The 18550-nt window shown below is 38.1% G+C and overlaps 2 protein-coding genes across 11 annotated transcripts in view; one reads left to right on the top strand and one right to left on the bottom strand.

Annotated features, from left to right (window-relative positions):
* The window catches only part of TMEM68 (transmembrane protein 68), a 50620-nt gene extending 36344 nt beyond the window's left edge, over nt 1–14276 (bottom strand). For 2 of the 7 annotated variants that reach the window (XR_006605494.1, XM_045075781.1), the window contains exons 1-3: nt 14122–14275; nt 6809–6853; nt 5790–6183 (exon numbers count right to left, since the gene is read on the bottom strand). Coding sequence is in view for 5 of the 7 variants with exons in the window: in XM_045075781.1 (XP_044931716.1) it covers nt 5790–6114 (325 nt within the window). In the remaining 2 variants the exon portion in view is untranslated. Of the gene's footprint in view, nt 1–5789; nt 6184–6808; nt 6854–13201; nt 13374–14121 lie in introns of those variants that run through there. The other 5 variants (XR_006605493.1, XM_045075779.1, XM_045075782.1 and 2 more) reach the window with 5 other exon arrangements.
* Nucleotides 14277–14329: 53 nt separating this feature from the next.
* The window catches only part of TGS1 (trimethylguanosine synthase 1), a 39525-nt gene continuing 35304 nt past the window's right edge, over nt 14330–18550 (top strand). For 2 of the 4 annotated variants that reach the window (XM_004768810.3, XM_045075776.1), the window contains exon 1: nt 14331–14620. In XM_004768810.3, the coding sequence (XP_004768867.1) occupies nt 14517–14620 (104 nt within the window). In that variant the 5' untranslated portion in view covers nt 14331–14516. Of the gene's footprint in view, nt 14621–18550 lie in introns of all 4 variants that reach the window. The other 2 variants (XM_045075778.1, XM_045075777.1) reach the window with 2 other exon arrangements.

The following is an 18550-nucleotide window of genomic DNA, read 5'->3' as shown; positions in this document are numbered from 1 at the left end:
GTTTCTCTGCCTCTGCTCCTATCCATTGCTCTCTACCTCTCTTCTCCCAAATCAATCCCAAGCAAATCTTTGGGGGAAAAAAAAAGGTAATAACTTTAGAGCACTTTAGCTCTTCCTCCCTCAAGACTCCATATGTACCTGGTCACCAAAACCTCTTAAATCTATCACTCCTTCTTCCCAATGTTAGTTTTAAAGTGCAGTCCTATCATCTCCTGCCTATAGTATATTAATCCTTAGGGAAGCTTATGAACAATACAAGCTTGGAGAAAGTAATCACAATGGCAATTAATTATCACGGTTCATCCAACCACTGTCCATGGAAGGGGAAGCATATTTTGACTAGTGTGGACCCTGGGCATAGGTCACACAGTGGTGGAGCCAAGGTGGGAACCCACATTTGTCTAACTCCAAAGTCTGTGCTTCTCACCCTATACTATAACCTGTACTACAGATATGTCCAAGCTAAGCTACATCTTGATTTGCAAATGCTGGTTGCAACCTATTAGTGAGTTATGAAATCACTTTAGTGAGTTATGAGCATTTTTCTTTTTAAAAAGGAAGTACAATAGAAAATAAAAGAGATCTTCATAGAAAGTACATATACTTTGCATGAGAGTGTGTGTGTGTGTGTGTGTGTGTGTGTGTGTGTGTGTACTGGGCAGCAAAATGCATTTCTTACTAGGAATAACTATAAAAAATTTGATGGTCTAAAAATATCTTGAAAACAGTAGGGACTCTGAATATAGTAGGTATGATAAGTTGAACTTAATTATGATCATGATATAGACAATATACTTTGGTGTCTTCCAAATTATTAGAAGGAAGATGTTCTTTGGGGTCCCGAGTGGCTCAGCCAGTTAAGTTTTCAAATCTTGATTTCAGCTCAGCTCATGATCTCAGGGTCATGAGTTGGAGCCCCAGCGGGAAGTTTGCTTGAGATTCTTTCCCTTTCTCTCTCCCATTGCCCCTCCCCATACTTGCATGTACTCTCACTCTCTAAAATAAATAAATAAATCTTTATTAAAAAGATGCTCTACAATTAAGATAGCTAACATTTATCAAACATTAAGTATGTAATAGAAATTATGCTAAATACTACTTTACATGAAATTTCACTGACTCCTTACAACAACCCATTTTCTAAAAGAGGAAAATGAGGTTTAAAATCATTAAGTATCTTGGTTGAGAAAGATTACTTACATAGTTTTAAGTGGTTCCCCCAAGATATTTTTCAATTACAAAGTAAAAAATAGCAACTTCACGGTAGAGAAACCTGGAAACAACTCCTTAGCCACAAAATCAAAGTCTTTACACCAGTAATAAGACAAAGCAACATTATGAACACCTGATACAATGCACTGAGATGGACACATCATCATTTTTGTGGTATTCTTGTCAAGTATGTGTAAATACACATAACTTCAGTCTCATTACAGAAAATATCAGATCTAAATTGAGAGTCTACAAAATAATTGAGCAGTCCTCTTCAAAACTGTGAAAGTCATGAAAGATGCATACAACAAAGCAAAACAAAACAAAACACCTAACTAAATAACCATCACAAATTGGAAGAGACATGGCAACTAAATGCAGCATGGAACTCTGGTACAAGGAAACTGATGAGAAAACTGGTAACATTTAAGTAAGACCTGTAGTTTACTTAATGGTATTATACCATTATTAAGTCAGTAACTGTAGAAATGGTTACATAAGATGTTAACATTAAGGGAAGTTGCGTGAAAATATGCAGGAAAAAATATTTTTGTAGCTTCCCTATAATTCTAAATATTTTTTAAAAACAAAGTTTAGAAAAATCATGATTGTTGCAAAGGGCAGGGGGCAGAAAGGAGGGGGGAAGTGGAAAAAGAAGTGAGGTAACTTGTCAAGGCCACCAGCCAGTAGTTGGGGAGAACCTGGTTTTAAGCTCAGGGAATCCCACACTCAATAAGAGAAGAGGTTAAAGGAAACGCTTTTCCAACTGAAGTAGAGAGGGAATGTCTCTTAATACCTCAATTTAATTTTCGCATAGGCTTTGCTACATCCCATTTAATTTATAGGGCCCTTTTAGTGAATAAATTGTATCCATTCTTTATGAAATAATAATAAAACATAAAGTAAAAGAAAGTTGAATTTAGGGATGCCTGGATGGCTCAGTCGGTTAAGCGTCTACCTTCAGCTGAGGTCATGCAAGACCCCAGGGTTCTGGGATCAAGCCCCACATCAGGCTCCCTGCTCAGTGGGGAGCCTGATGTGCAGCTCCCCACTGAGCTCCATTTTCCCCAACTCCCACCCCATGCATGCTCTCTGGCACACTCTCTATTAAATAAATAAAATCTTTAAAAAAATTTTTTTGAGTTTATGCTATTATGGCCCATTTTTAAAAAAACTCTAACTCATATAACATAATAAACCATATGATCAGCCTACTTATTCAAACCATATTTTTCAATAATTTTGTACTGCCAATGAATTTAACCAGTTATGATGGCATTAGGTAAACATACCTATTTTCAGATAATAAAGTAAATTTCCCTTGTAAAACAAACACAAAATAAAATAAGATAAAATAAACAACTAAGGGGCACCTGGATGGCTCAATCAGTTAGGTTCAGGTCATGATCTCAGTGTTCTGGGATCAATTCCTACGTCAGGCTCCCCGCTCAGTAGGGAGTCTTCTTCTCCCTCTCTGCCCCTCCCCTCTGCTCATGCTCTCTCTCACTTAAATAAATAAATAAAATCTTTAAAAAAAAAAAAAAACTAAAAGCCCCAAAAATGAAATATTCCTTACGTCCCTAAGATGAAAGTTACAGTCCTCATTACCTTTACAGTCGTGCGAAAATACATAGCTTTTACTTTTCTCAAAAACATCTAGCTATCTTATAGAGGACTTAATTTTCAAGGGAAATATTAAATGTTACAAGTCCACCTTTTAAAAATGTTCATATTTTCTAGGAATAATGTTTTTTGAAAAATAAGTCAAAAATTTTAACACTTTAAAAGCTAACTTGAGGGTAGGCATTTCATTGACCTACCACCAAGCAAACTGCCTAGAAATGTAGGTATTTAAGAAACATCAAATTAATATTTCTTTATTTACTATAGGCATTATGTTAAGCAGCAAGTAAGAATCAGAAATTTTTTGAAAAGTGACAGGGCACTTAAATTATGTACAGTATAACATAAAATACAACTTCAAAAGACAACACGCTGGATAAAGTCTCATACAGACATACTTACAGTGAAAAAATTATAAATAAATGATGGTTCAACAGATAACTGACTAAATTCATTGTAAGATTTACAGAGTTCCATATAGTCATTAGAAGTCACTAAGGCTTAGTGACATGAAAAATACTAGTTGGCAACACAGAAAAAATTATAAACACATCAGAATTTTAACAAAACACAACTGCAATAGTAAATTTAAGGTGATCGTCATTTGCCTTATTTTTTTTACCACATTTTTTTACAATCAACATTTTTATTAGTTAAAAAATTCCTCTGAAGATTCCTTAAAGAAGCATGAATTAAAACTGATTTGATACCAATACAAAATCCAAATATGCATACAAATGCATGCAAATAAAACCATCTTTTCCAGTTTTATTGAGAAACAATTGGTATGTATCACTGTATAAGCTGAAAGCATACAGAATGATGGTTTGAATTACATATATTGTGAAATGATTACCACAGTAGGTTTAGCTATCATTCATCATCTCATATCGATAAAAGAGTAAAGAAAAAAATATTTTACTCCTTGTATTAAGAACTCTTAGAATTTACTCTTTAAAACTTGACTGTATATTGTATAGCAGTGTTAGCTATAGTCATGTTGTACATTACATCCCTAGAACCAACTTATCTAGTAACTGGAAGTTAATACCTTTAACCATCCTCCTCCAATTCCTCTTCCCCATCCTCTGCCTCTGATAACCATTAAGTCTGACCTCTTTTTTCAATGATGGTGGGTTTTTCCTTTTTCTAGATGCCACATATAAGTGAAATGATATAGGATTTTTCTGTCTTATCTCACTTAGCACAATGCCTTCAAGGTACATCTATGTTGTTGTAAATGGCAGGATTTCATTTTTTAATGGCTGAATAAGGAAAAATCATAAGAGAGTATCATTTATCCCAATAAAATATAGTATCAAGTTACCATAAAAAAATTTAAAACAGGCTAAGAACTATATATTTTAGTTCTTCTGAGCCATAAATGCATATTTAAAAATATCTCAGAAAGATAAAAACACCTCAAAACTATATATTCTATTTCAAAATAAGCTTAGTGCTTGAAGTTACCTAAATTAAATCATGTTTCCTGAAATATAAATAAACTCAAAATTCCTTATGATATACATAATCCTGAAATATAGGGGATTATCTATTTGGGATAATAAAGCAGCCTACAAAGATGCAATCTCTGCAGATGGACACGGGTGATATGCTGAAGGACCATCTTGTCTCACGTAAAACAACCATAAAAGGGAATGAGTTGTAATGACTAGCAAGAGCATTAGTATTGAGTAATGTTCAAAATTCAGTACATCAAAGGCAAACCTGCTGAATACCACTACTATGACCCTGAATTCTCTGAATAAACTGACCACACAGCACAGATCATAACAGCACAGGCTCTAGAGCTTGATATCTGAGATTGTATCCTGACTTTTCTTCCTAGCTTTCTAGTGTGCCTTGGGCAAATAACAATCTCTCTTTTCCTCAACTTCCTCACAGGAAAACTGTAAATGGAGATAATACACGGAATCTATCCTAAGTTTTAAGACTGTATGTCAAACATTCAACAATGGTGGCATAAGAAGTACTAAAAAAAGACTTCTAAGACTGCATGTAGTATTAAAATGATGACACAGTGGCCTAATAAGCAGGTCACTGGTGATCTTTGCTAATAGCAGCCTTGTATTGCTGTGGTATATATCCTCTGGTATCTATTTCAAAATCTATGCTTCTGTGCCTTTCTGGGAAACCACTTTGATGCCCAAAATGAAATAGAAAGTACATCTCTGTTACACACCTACTGAATTCTCTGTATTTTTTTATAAGTCCTAGTGCAAAAATGGCTAACAAATAAGATAAAAATTGGTAGAGATAATAGGCCACAAGAGGGCAATTTTCACGGTAGCCACAGAACCAATCATTAAATATAGAACAATACAATTTCTCAAATGATAAAGAATGAATATCCTAGAGAGAAACTTGTTGCTATCTCATTTATTCAAGAGACATGTGACCTCTGAAATTAATCAAACAGAAAATGGGTAAACCATGGTATACAAATTATATTTAATATTATTAGTTAATATTCATTTTTTAAATATCTACACTAGGAAATTCACTTATTTTGAACAAAATGGAATTAAATACTAAATAATTAAAGCAGGTTTCTATAGGTTTCTATACAGTTTTAATTAGTTTCTTACTCTTTTAGATGTCTTACACATAAATTTGAGTATTTTAAAATAGGTTTCTATACAGTTTCAATTAGTTTCTTGGTCTTTTAGTTATCTTACATATAAACTTTAATATTTTAGGTTACAGTAAGAGCCTACATTGTTGTATGGTTCTTTGTTTAATGGGAACTAATGTGTTTGGGAACACTAATTTTAAGAAAGACATGTAGATACACAATGTATGCAAAGAGATAAAATGAAATAGTAAATATCCCTTATATTTTTTACTATTGATCAATAAAATGAGATGATGATATAGCTCCAGTGCCACACAGATGAAGAGCCACACAGAGACAGCGAAGTAATCTTGCTTACCGTGCCAAACCGCCGCATGTCCATCCCAGAGAGTTGCCACTGTCTTCCTTGCACCATCCCATAAATTATGAGAATAGGCTTCTTTTAATACATTCTTCCTCTTATAAATGTGTAAGAAAATAATAGTAAGATAGAGAAGAAAGATAGTAAAGTAAGGAAGTATTAAAAGTATTAGTGGTGTAAAAACCCACAAGAGATAGTTTGCAAAATTCAAATAGTCCTCCAACTGTTCCACACCAAACCATTCTTCAAGTATGTGAATCAGACAAGTCATATAGGGCATAGAATCTTGTCCTGTGCCACAGGTTTGATTTTTGTTTATCATTTTTCTTTAGGTGAAAATGACAAATGCAGTCTCTTTCTTCATTGTCATGGTAGGTCTTTAATTTGGCCACTAGAAGTGAAAAATAACCCAATGTTATTCCTTTCACAGTTGAAAAGTTAAATGTTTTAGTCTACATAAATACTACATAGAGTCATTTCTTAATACCAAAAATGAGTAGATTGCTATGGTTAACTTTGTTGCAAACTTCAATGTGAAAATAATGTTTCATTTGCATGTTCATGAAGCATGTCAGGTTTAGCTTTTGAAATAACTCACAAGCTTTAATTGAGAAAGAAAAATAAACCTGATGAAGAATGAAATTTCAGACTGATCTTAATAATCTGACTTACATCTTAAGTGGATCATACTGAATGTTTCTATCTTAAACCAGGTTATGTTGAGGTAACTGTTCTTCACAAAAGCAAGCATCAATATTTCACTCAATAAAAGTAACCCAATTGTTTAGGAAATGATGACATACATTTTTGGCTACTGTTTTTTAGAAGCAGGTTTACCAAAAAAAAAAAAAAAAAACAAAAAACTCTATTCTTTTAGCATTATGCAATAATAAAAAATTTATCACTGTCATTTCTATCTTATAGTCACTAAAATTTCTCTTAAGTGTTCAATGACTGAAACTATAGCCATACAATTATTTCATGTCACTTATCTCTAAACCAGTCACTTAACTTACCAGAAATTAAGTAAATTTCTTGTCCCAAGTTTCAGTGTATGTGCTCTGGAAAACAGCATACAAATGGAAAAACATATGATTAAAAAAAGATAATCATTAATATCTAGAGTTCCCATAAAATAAATATCAAGACACATTCACAAATGTGTGACATATATTATAGACCCACACTAGTGTATCACAGTTAAAAATTATACTCATGCAACCAAAGATTTAATGAGGACAGCTGTACACACCATTTATGTCCATTATATAAAAACCACTTGAGACTTCAATTAAAATTCAGAGCTATTAAAAAAAGAGAAAAAAGAAAAAAATTTTCAGAGCTATAAAAACCTTTGCTTCTTTGGAAAAAAAGTTTGAAGGTAAAATGTGTAACTGACCAGGTCTCTTCTTAGTAACTTTCCCAGATAATAAGCCGAAGTCAAATATGATATTCAATGGTATAATTATATTAGCTCTTAGGATCATGTCCTACACAAGATTTCCTTCTTTCATTCCTATCTTCCCTGGTTCTGATTATATTCTTGGAGATATTTTATCATTCCTCCATGCTACATAATCTTTAAGAAAATCATCTCAAACCCTTTATAGATGAGGCAGGAAATGAGTAAATAAATAAAGGGATGGAGGGAGAGGGAGAGACAGATATACAAGAGCAGTTATATGTTGTCTTTATCCCAAGATTGTCTTGCTGACTGACTTATTAACAGGGCATGGAAGATTTAGTCTTACTTAATTTCCTTGTAACCAAAAGCATTTACTTGTGAGAAATTGTACACCTGCTATGGTAACAGAAGGTAAACACAACACACATTAAGCTCACAATCTAGGCTTTTTTTCCCCCTGAAGTATAGTTGACACACAATGCCATTTTTGTTTCAGGCAATGAACTTAGTGATCTGACAACTCTAGACGTTATGCTGAGCTCACAATATGGCTACCATCTGTCACCGTACAACGATGTGGGCTTTAAGTACATCATATTCTCATCAATCCATCTAAAGTCTTGAACCCTTATAATGTATCAGGGTTTGAACATTTAGAAGGCAACAAAAACTTAGTGAAACTTACTACTTTTAAAATGAGAGCTTCCCCCACTGGGATGGCTGGAATCACAAAAATGGAAAGTAAGCGATATGGAGAAATTAGAACCTTATGTACAACCATGGTGAAAATCTGTTTCGCAGTTCCTCAAAAATCTAAACAAAGAGTTACCTAATGACCCAACAATTCTATTCTTAGGTATGTACCCCGGAAAACTGAAAGCATGCATTCACACAGAAATTCATGTATGAATGTTGATAGCAAAATTACTCCTAAGGGCCAAAAAAGTGAAATGCCCATCAACTGATGGATAGATCAATAAAATGTGCTCACCCCTACAGTAGAATATTATTCAGCCATAAAAAGAGATAATGGTTCATGCTACAATAGGCATGAACCTTGAAAACATACTAGATTAAAAAAATCAGACACTAAAGGCCACATTCTATATGAGTCCATTCATATGAAATAACCAGAATAGGCTAATCAATAGAGACAAGAGGGTAAGTCGTTGCCAGGGGCTGGGGGGAAGGGGCAATGAGAAGTGGCCACTAATGTTAACAAAGGTGTCTTTGGGAATAATGAAAAGGGCCCAGAATTAGATTGTAATGATGATTGTACAACCTGGGGAATACCCTAAAAACCGTGAAGTTGTACATTTTTAAATGGTCAATGTTATGCTAAATTATACCTCAAGAGAAAAAGAGATTTTAAATATTGTTAATAAATTAAAATACATGACAGTCTCTCAAATATGTTAAAAGGAGCTTTTCCTAGGCCTAAAAACCAATCATTTTGATGATCTGTCCCTTACTGCTTAATACAATGGCCCTAATAATCTAGTCTCATTTCTGACTTTAACAGGATCATAACATCTTGTGATTTTATTTTTCCTAAAGATTTTATTTATTTATTTGACAAAGAGAGAGAGATCACAAGTAGGCAGAGAGGCAGGCAAAAAGAGAGGGGGAAGCAGGCCACCTGCTGAGCAGAGAGCCTGATGTGGGGCTTGATCCCAGGACCCTGAGATCATGACCTGAGCCACAAAGGCTTAACCCACTGAGCCACCCAGGCACCCCCCCATATCTTATGATCTTAAAACCTTTAGTACTACCCCCCACTCAAACTGGTAATAGAACTGTACTTCTTATCCTCAATTACACTCTGACTTATCAAACAAGCACAGTACAGCAAAGAGGGACATCTTCATAAGTAGTCAATGAACAGTGGCCCGGTGCTGCACACAAGAAGCTCCTTCAAAATAGTCATCCTCGAATTCGATTTAAACTTTCCGGAACAGAAAACTCAAAAGGTGTCGATTCCATCTTCAAAATCATCCAGATCTTGCACATACTTATCTCACTGTAACTTTTCCCTACTGCACCCAGTTCTACACCATAGAACCTTTTTCATTACACAAACTCTCAAGTTTCAACAAAGCTATGATGAGCTGTGAAATCCCATTTTCTGGTCAGAATCCTTAATTCTTTCAATCACTCCTCAGACCCTAGTTTCATAACCTTTCAGCACTCACGTCACTCCCCATGACAGATTCTAGTTGTATGATATTGAGTAACCCACTTGTAACTCAACTTGCTAAGATCTATAAAATTAGGATATGGTGGTACATATACTACATTAGATGATGATAAGTGCTATGGAGAAATATACAGCAGGATAAGAGAAAAATAGAGGTCTATATCACTCAAGAGGGTAGGAGGGAGGGTTGCTGTGTTATATACAGTTGCCTGGGAAGGACTCTTTGAAAGGTACATTTGAGCAGAGACCTGAGGAAATGAGGAAGCAAACTATGTGGGTATTTGGAGGAGAAGTCCTGGCTAAAATAAAAGTAAATACAAAGGATGTCTACTGGTGTGGTCTGAGGAGCAACAAGGAAGAAGGCTGAAGAAGAGTGATAGGGAGAGCAGTCAGAAATGGAGAGAGGAGTAGCACTGTAGAACTCTGTAGGCTTAGTTTAACTTTAAGTGAGATGAAGAAGGCACCAGAAGAGTGAGACTGCCTAACTTGGGTTTTAAATGACTGCCGTATTGAGAATACACTGCATAGGAAGCAAATAGGAAGTTCAGGCAATAATTGAAATGAGAGATGAAAGTGGCTTGGACAACGTGACAGAGTGAAAGTCTGTAAGAGATGATAATTTCTGGATATACTGTGAAGATAAAGCCAAAGGAGTTGCTGATGAATGGATGTACAATATAAGTGAGAGAGAGAGAGAAGTCTGGGATGACTACAGTGTTTTGGCAATATGGGTCTGTACTCTAGGAGACTCTGTTACTTATTGTATGACCTAGGCAAGTTACTTATTAAGTCTGCCTCAGTCTCTCCATCTGTAAAGTGGGGATAATAGCAGTACCTGTCTAGTAAAACTGTTGTGAAGAATACACACACACACACACACACACACACACACATTTTAGATTTTATTTATTTATTTGACAGACAAAGATCACAAGTAGGCAGAGAGGCAGGCAGGGGTGGGGAGAGTAGGATCCCCGCCATGCTGAGAGCCCCACATGGGGCCCGATCACAGGACTCCAAGACCATGACCAGAGCCAAAGCCAGAGGCCTCAATCACTGAGCCACCCAGGTGCCCCAAGAATATATGTTTTTAAAAAACGTTAGAAGAGTACCTTCCACTATGTAAGCCCTAAGTAAGCATTGATAGCATCGTCATCATATTAGCTTGCTTGTGAAAAGAGGGAGTTACAGGAAGAACAGGTCTGGGATTGGAAGAGAGATCAGAAATTCAGTTTTAAACATGTAAAGATTCTAGCAGACATCCAAGTGAAGACCTTAAATAGGCAGCTGGTCATAGAGATTAGCAGGAAGATCAAATTTGGAGAAATATATCTGGGAATTGGGAATATAAATATTGTATGAAAACCATGAAACTAAAAAAGATCCTTCTAGGGAGGAAATATAGAATTAAAAAGAGCCCCCAGAACTGAACACTGGGGCACTCAACGTTTTAGAAGTTGGGACAACAATGAGGAACCAGCATTCCCCTTCCAGGAGTGGCAACCTGCATGTCAAAGTAACAAAGTGTTCCCAAGAAGAAAGGAGTTATTCAGTGGTTTCAAATGATGCAGAGAGGTCTAAGAAATTATCATGGACCATTGGGTTTTACAACACAGAGACACTGACAAGTCCAGATAATTAAGAACTATTTTGTACAGTGGGGATGAAAGTCGGGTGGAGTAAATTCATGAAAAAGTGAGAGGAAATGAATTGGAAACAGCAAATATGGACAACTCTTTATAGGAATGCTGATGCAAAAAGGAAGAGAGGAATGTGGGCCAAGTTTGTTATTGTTTTGAGATGAAAGAAAACATGGTCTTTAATACCAATGCTAATGCCTCAGTGGGAGAGTAAGAAATAGATGAGGCAGGAGAGGAGTAATTGTTGGCAGCAGTCCTTGACTAGGCCAGAAGGGACAGAATACAGTGTATAAGAAAGGGCATGGCATGGCTCATATAAGACTTAAAACATTGGGTTATTAATTCATTTACTCAACATATGTTTACTAAGAAAATAACTTGTGCTTGACACTATTCTAAACACTTGGGGATACACTAGTAAACAAAATCATATGAGAAAACATATGTAAAGCACTTAGAACAATATGCCTGGCACATAGTAAGCACCTAACAAATACGAGCTAAATAAAGATAGACCTTAACTGTGTTCATTCAAATCTCTGACAAAAGATGTGGACCAAGACAGTGCCCTAAAGTTTGTCACTAAAGAACTACCAGAAGAATCTGAATAATAAGCTTTTAAGTTGAAAAAATACTTACTTTTGATGGTGTGAGAGCAGGGCTTTAGAACTCAATGAACACAATCTTTTAATTTTGCAGAAACCAGTTAAAAAGAGAAAGCCAAGCTGACTTGCCCAAAGTTACTAAATTAATTCAGTGAAGAAACAAGGGCCAAAATTAAAACCCGGTTCTCCTACTTCCTACTCTGGTTTTCATTACACTTTCTTTAATCTCTCTCTTCCCCTCTCTCTCTCGGTCTGTGTCTCTCTCACAGAAAGGCTGAAAATGTTAAAATTGCAATCTCTGTTCCCTCTACTTCCGCCTAGCCCTCCTCTCCCTCCAATTTGGCATAGACTATATTTGACTCCTTACCAATCTATTCTAATCCAATTAAAAACTATAATTGTAGGGCGCCTGGGTGGCTCAGTGGGGTAAGCCGCTGCCTTCGGCTCAGGTCATGATCTCAGGGTCCTGGGATCGAGTCCCACATCGGGCTCTCTGCTCAGCAGGGGGCCTGCTTCCCTTCCTCTCTCCTACTGTGATCTCTCTCTGTCAAATAAATAAATAAAATCTTTAAAAAAAAAAAAAACTATAATTGTAAAAGATGTTCTGGGGGAGATACAGTATTTTAATTACCAAAATTCCAGGTCATTTCCTATTTAAAAAAAAATCTACAGTTAAACATAGCCGTGTGCATCACATATAAAGAAAATATCACCATGCTGATATTGCTGGTGAGGAACATTTACTGTAAATGACCTTATACATTTTCAAAGTAAGAGTATTTTGAAAAATAATACATCAGAACAGAGGATTTTTTGTTTTCTAGAAAGCTTTACAAAAATTAAACAATTTTTAAACACCCATTATCAGGACTTTTAGCACCATGGATGCCAACAGATCCATTTCTTACTTTTAGTATATAAGCCACATTGAAGATACACTGAAAATGCCGATTAAATTAAATAGTCACTGAAATAAAATTAATTTCCCTTTTCTCTCCTGCATTGTTAATAGTTGTTTAACAGGGGTTTAGGATTCAGCCCTAGTGAGTAAGCATTCCACTTCAAACTAAAAGAAGTTCCTCTAATATAAATTAAATAAATATATCTGGGAAACCTAATCATTTTATCTTTAAAACAATGCCCTTCAGATTCAAGCTTCAAACTCTAGTTTCTATTATGAACGACCTTTCAAGGTTTTGTGTTTTGTTTCTGGGTTGTTGCTTTTTTTTTTTTTTAAACCCAGAATGTCCTTCAACTTCTAGCTAAAATCCTCCACTGTGATCATTACTATTCCAGCTTTTTTTCTTCACCTCTCCTCGTGCCCCAGATGCGGCCTGTCTACACCGGCGTGTCCGTAACTGTGCAGCACTCCTACTTTCTTGAGACACGCAAATGAGCATAGCCCGGATCCCAAAGTAAGACAGCAGCACGGATGTGGAAATAAGCAGTTCGTGTGGAAGTAAACATTTCACTTGGAAAATTAATTTTCTATTTCCATCCCATGGAAAACGCGACCAAAATACTAAACCTTAAATAGTAAGCCTTAAACACCCGGATTTTACCTCAGTCGTTACACACGCTAAAGAATGCTATTTTGGCATTAACAGCACAACCAAGTCCGGAAACGCTCCCGCCACCTTCGCGCTGGAACTCGCTTCTTGGAGGAAGCTGCCTGGACAGTCTCACCGACTACCACACGCCGAACGCCAACTGCCCTGTTCGGATCTAGCAGTGGCGTTCCGGTTTTCCGCATCCTTAAGCGCACACGCATTTTTCTTCCGCGTCCGCCGCCTGAGGACCTACAGAGACCTGTTCCACCCGCGGCAAACCCCAGGGACCGACGCGGCGTCCGCCGCGCGCACACCAGGTACCCACGGAAACTGTTAATAGCAATGAGAGGTCTGACAGGCACAGTTTCATTCAGCCCTTCCAGCAGCCCTAGGAAGCAGGGACTCTTCATCACTCCGATTCTACGGATGATCACAAGGAGGCTCAGAAGGGTTAAGTCGCTTGCCGGGTCACACAGGTAGCGAGGGAGCACCAGACCCGGATTCCGCGCCCGACCTGCGGGAAGCCTTCTTAACCACTTCATTCCTGCGGCCCCGCGAGCCCAGGAGGCTCGATTCGCATCCTGGAAACAGAGGTCACGGGGCAAGCCCAGAGGCCTCTGCCCAGGTTCGGACACCTCGCCCCGCCGCCCAAGTTGAGACAAAACGAGGTTTTTGAGCGCGAGGGGGGATGCGCGGCGGAGAGAATAGGCTCGTTGTGACCCAGGCAGGATCACGCGCCCCCGCCACTCCGTGCCCGAGCTTACACCGAGTGCCGCGGGAAGCCCAGCCCGCCCGCCCCCGCCGGGGACTCCCGGGCGGTCCCACCGAGACTAGACGTGCGGCCTTGGCCGCTCCGAGCCCCGCGCGACTGACGCGGAGCTGTGCGCCCGGAGGGGAGGAGCACTAGGAAGCCAAGATGAGGACCGACACACCTCGGGCGGGAGGGGCAGAAGCGGCTCGCCCTCACCCTCGAACAGCGGCGGGAGCTCTTCGGTGGCTCGGCGACCGAGGGAAAAGGAGAAATTTCAGCGGCGGGTCTCTCCCCGGAGCAACCTGGTAAGAAAAAGACAAACTGCCGCTGCAGCACGGACCGCGTTGAGTGTGACACCCCCATCGCCCCGCCCCTTCCCGTGAGCGCCTGGAGCCACTTCCGGTGGCGGCTCCTTTGCCCGCTCCAGGTTCGAGGGGCCCCGGGCCCATTCCTGTTCCCTGACGTACCCCTGGGCGCGCCGGCGAGACCTCCCTTCGGTCTCCGGGAACCGAGCAGAGGCCGGAAAGGCCTGTCCCGTGCCGCTTCCCGCAGAACGTCCTGCGCTGAGGTGGTAAAATGTGCTGCGAGAAGTGGAGCCGCGTGGCCGAAATGTTTCTCTTCATTGAAGACCTGGAAGAGGATCATAAAATCCTTTGCCTCTGCTCCAGGGCATTTGTAGAGTAAGTAAAAAATCGTGTTCCTCTTCATCTCTAACATGGTTATTTCCCAGAAATGTAGGCCTTGCAAACTACATGGAATTGGGATCCACGGCCGGAGTATAAGACCCTTGGGCAGGGTGATATTTCAGGAAAAAAAAAAAAAATCTTGGGCTTCACGGAGAGGTCGCCGGTTGCCATTAAGTCAAAGAGTAAAATCTACTTTGTAGGCTTTTGTGGGGAAAAAAAAAATGGCAGCTGATTTATTTCGTTTTAATGAGCGGACATTTAAAAATCGGGAGAAGGGAAATGTAAAATGAAATCTCCTTAGTGGCTGTGACGTCACAAGTTGAAGGCTGAGTAACTCTTGGGGGTTAACATTTTTAAAACCTTAAGTTTTATTAAAGCGCAAATGCGCTGAAATAGAGTTTCTAATTACCCGAGAAAAAAAGATTTAGCTCTTTGGAGTTTTGAAATGCATTTTTGGAAAATATATGTTTGGGGTAAACATCGCCCTGCATGGAAGATAGCCGGCGGGTAGGAAAAAACTTGACTGAAGAATTGTACTCTGGGTGAGGCTTTCTTTATATTAGGTGAGTTTAGCCACTTGAATCTTTTCTTCATCCCTAAAACAGGTATATCTGCCCTGGTTATCTCACAGGCTGATTGTTAGATTCAACTTGAGGAAGCAAATTTTATGTGCTAGAGTTTTAATATAGTTTATTGGAGTAAAGTTTAAGTTTGAAGCAGTTCTCACTGTTTGCCATTGTGTGTTTGTGGAGTAATTGGAAAATTAATCCAAAAGGAAATCACTTTAATTTTAAAAGTATTGTCCTTGTACACATGCATGCATGTATTCATTCAATAAATGCTTTTTGTGCTTCCTTGTATTAGCTACGCTGATGGGCACCGGGGTACAAGAACTGCCTGTCCCACACCCTTTGAGTTTACTTTCTAGCAAAGGAGATGAATATTAGGACAATTGTTACATATATATTTAGCAAAGTACTCTTGTAAGTACTGTAAGAGAAAAGTACAGATATATATGATAGCAGAAACCTAACCTTTCTCCACAGATCACAAGAGATTGTTGAAGGAAGTAGTATTTGAAAAGAAGTCTAAAGAGCAGAGATAAACTGGGGTATATTTGAGCGGGAAGGAGCAACAATCAGAACTCTGAGTAAAAAACAAAAGAAAGCCAAGACTGCATACTTAGTTCTTAGCCTAAAGCTGGATTTGAGTCTTGGGGTTGTACTCCTTTCCAGAAAGAACAGAAAGACAATGTAAGTTATAAATGTAAAGGGTTGAGAAAAATTGTCATGCCGTACCCCTACAAAACTATGCTTCTAGATTTCAATTAAAGTAACTTTATTTTAAACACAATGTAATTGGTGTATATATCAATTAGTTTGAATTTAGTCTCATTTGAATTAAAACATTCCTCCTCTATAGTTCAGGTAATTTCATACATATTCTTAAAACTTAGAACCTCTATTTACTTAGTTCAAGTAAAATTGAGTTCAAAATAAGGAGAGAAAAGAATGGCTTTTTCCTTTAGATCATTTAATGCCCAGATAAATTATAACCCTTTAGAATGAAAAGAACATTTTGAAATTATTTCCAGTAGCCACTTGAGAAGTCTTTGGGATCACTTCTAGGCCTTTGGGCTAACATCAAGTGGAGGAATCTTTGGGACTTTGGAGACATGCTGGAATTTCAGAGGCTTATTAGTTTAACCCTGCTTTCCAGATAGGGAAAAGGTTTGTTTCACAGTCTTTGTTTGTTTCAGTCTTAAAACAACACATTGATTCTAGAATAAGTTATTAAACTGAGAAAATAGTCCATGTAGCAGAAAACAGAAAATGAGCATTAGCATAGGTGCCTAATACCTATGATTCTCATACTGAGTAAGGTTATTGTACACCTCTCCTCAAAGGCAGGAAATAGAACCTAACATCGTTAACTAATGTTTATCATCTGAGGACATTATATTAACATACTGTCTTATGAGCTCTAGAATAATAATTCTATTTCAACTATGCATTCAGGTTTCCATTAGTTATATATGTATGATATAATGGAGCTCTTAAAAATAATCTTTATAGAGCCACCTGGGTGGCTCAGTCCCATTAAACAACTGCTTTCAGCTCAGGTCATGATCCCAGGGTCCTGGGACCAAGCACTGCATCAGGCTCTCTGCTCAGAGGGGAGCCTGCTTCTCCCTCTGCCTCCACTGCTCCTTTTTCTTCTGCTCTCTCACTCACACTCTCTCTCCCTCAAATAAATAAAATCTTTAAAAAAAAAAATAATCTTTATAACGGCTCAGTAGTAAAATGAAAAAATACTTTGTATTAACATATCTGAATATAAAATATCTACACTATGATTACAGTTATGTAAAATTGTGTCTTTTATTATATACAAAGCCTAGAATTGAACATAGGGAAATGATGGAGTAGTAAATTCTTGTTATAAAATTGTTTATACTATAAATAACAGGCTTTTCTTAATTTTCTTAAATCATTTTAAAATAATTTCCAACTTGCAAAAATAGGTCAGTACAGGAGTAAAGAATGGGTTCAAACTTAAACAAAAAAACAAAAATAGGTCAAAGAACTCTGATATTCCCCTCCTAGACTCACCTAGTATTAACAGTTAACTGCATTTGCTCTATCTCTCCCTCTGAATACACACAGACACACGCGTGTGCCCCCCTCCTCCCCTGCACACAGTTTTTAGTCTTTTTCTGAACCACTTGAGAGCAAGCTGCACATATGATTCCCCATTACTCCTAAATACTCCATTGTGTATTTCCCTAAAACAAATGTGTTCTCTTTCATAACCACTGTAGTGGGTTCATATTTCCCCAACTTTCCCAGCAGTGTCTCTTTTCTTTCTGATCCAGAGTTCCACATAGTTCCTTTTATGACTTGTCAATCTCCTCTTTTGGAAAAATTCTTCACCTTTTCCCTCCCTATCATGGCCTCAAAATTTTAAAAAATGCAGACCTTATCTTGTGTGCTGGTCTTCCTTAACCTGGGTCTATCTGACATTTCAGCACAAACAGAGCTGGGCCATGCCGTCTTGGCAGGAATGCCACAGAAATAATCCTGTGTTTGGCTCTGCATCATTTCAGTCACTTGCTGTGGACCCATTCCACCCCTGATGACATTGACCTCCATTACCTAATTATGTTGCAGTCTCATAACTATCTCTGCTGTAAAGTCAAACTGGTTCCATTTGTATGTATTAGTATTTGGAGGGAAAGTACTCCAGTATTAGTACCCTGTTCCTGTGCCTGAATCAGCTGCCTCAGAAGGTTTCCAAAGAGCAATTCTCTATCATTCTGCTTTTATTAGTTGGCATTCTGCAGGGAGAATGCCTTCTCTCCTCATGTATTTGTTTACTCCTTTATTTACATTAACATGAATTCTGGATTATTCATTTTTTTAGTACATTCTATTTTATTACTCATTTATTTTGATGTTCACATAGTTTTAGCTGTTATGGGCCCCTCGAGGTGGCTTGTATATCATTTTGATGTGTCCCTGGCATTCTCTGACCTCCTCCTAACCCTCTAGCACAGAAGGTGACCCAGGCTTATCTTTTCTAGTCCGTGCTTCAACCTGGAGCTTCCGCTTCTCCAAGGTACCTTGGCTCCTTCTAGCAGAGTAGTGTTCAGAAACCAAGACTTGCGTGGTCATTGTGTTCTTTGCTCCTGGGTTTTCATTGCCTCTATGCTCTCTCAGCAGACACAGTTAGTCAGGATATATCTGTGCTTTACATGCATACATAAATACCTGTATGTGTATAGAAAATCTTGGCTGTCATTATCCTAAATATACTTACTTGCTCAATGTAACCAATCTTGCCACCATATTAGTCTCCTCCTCCACCTGACACCTAGTGCCCCATATCTGTGGGTACTGGGGGGACACCATTGATGTCCTCTGT

Source organism: Mustela putorius, unplaced genomic scaffold (assembly GCF_011764305.1).
Source record: "Mustela putorius furo isolate JIRA1106 unplaced genomic scaffold, ASM1176430v1.1 tig00000151_pilon_pilon_pilon, whole genome shotgun sequence".
NCBI lineage: Eukaryota > Metazoa > Chordata > Mammalia > Carnivora > Mustelidae > Mustela > Mustela putorius.
This window is presented reverse-complemented; position numbering and strand designations above follow the sequence as displayed.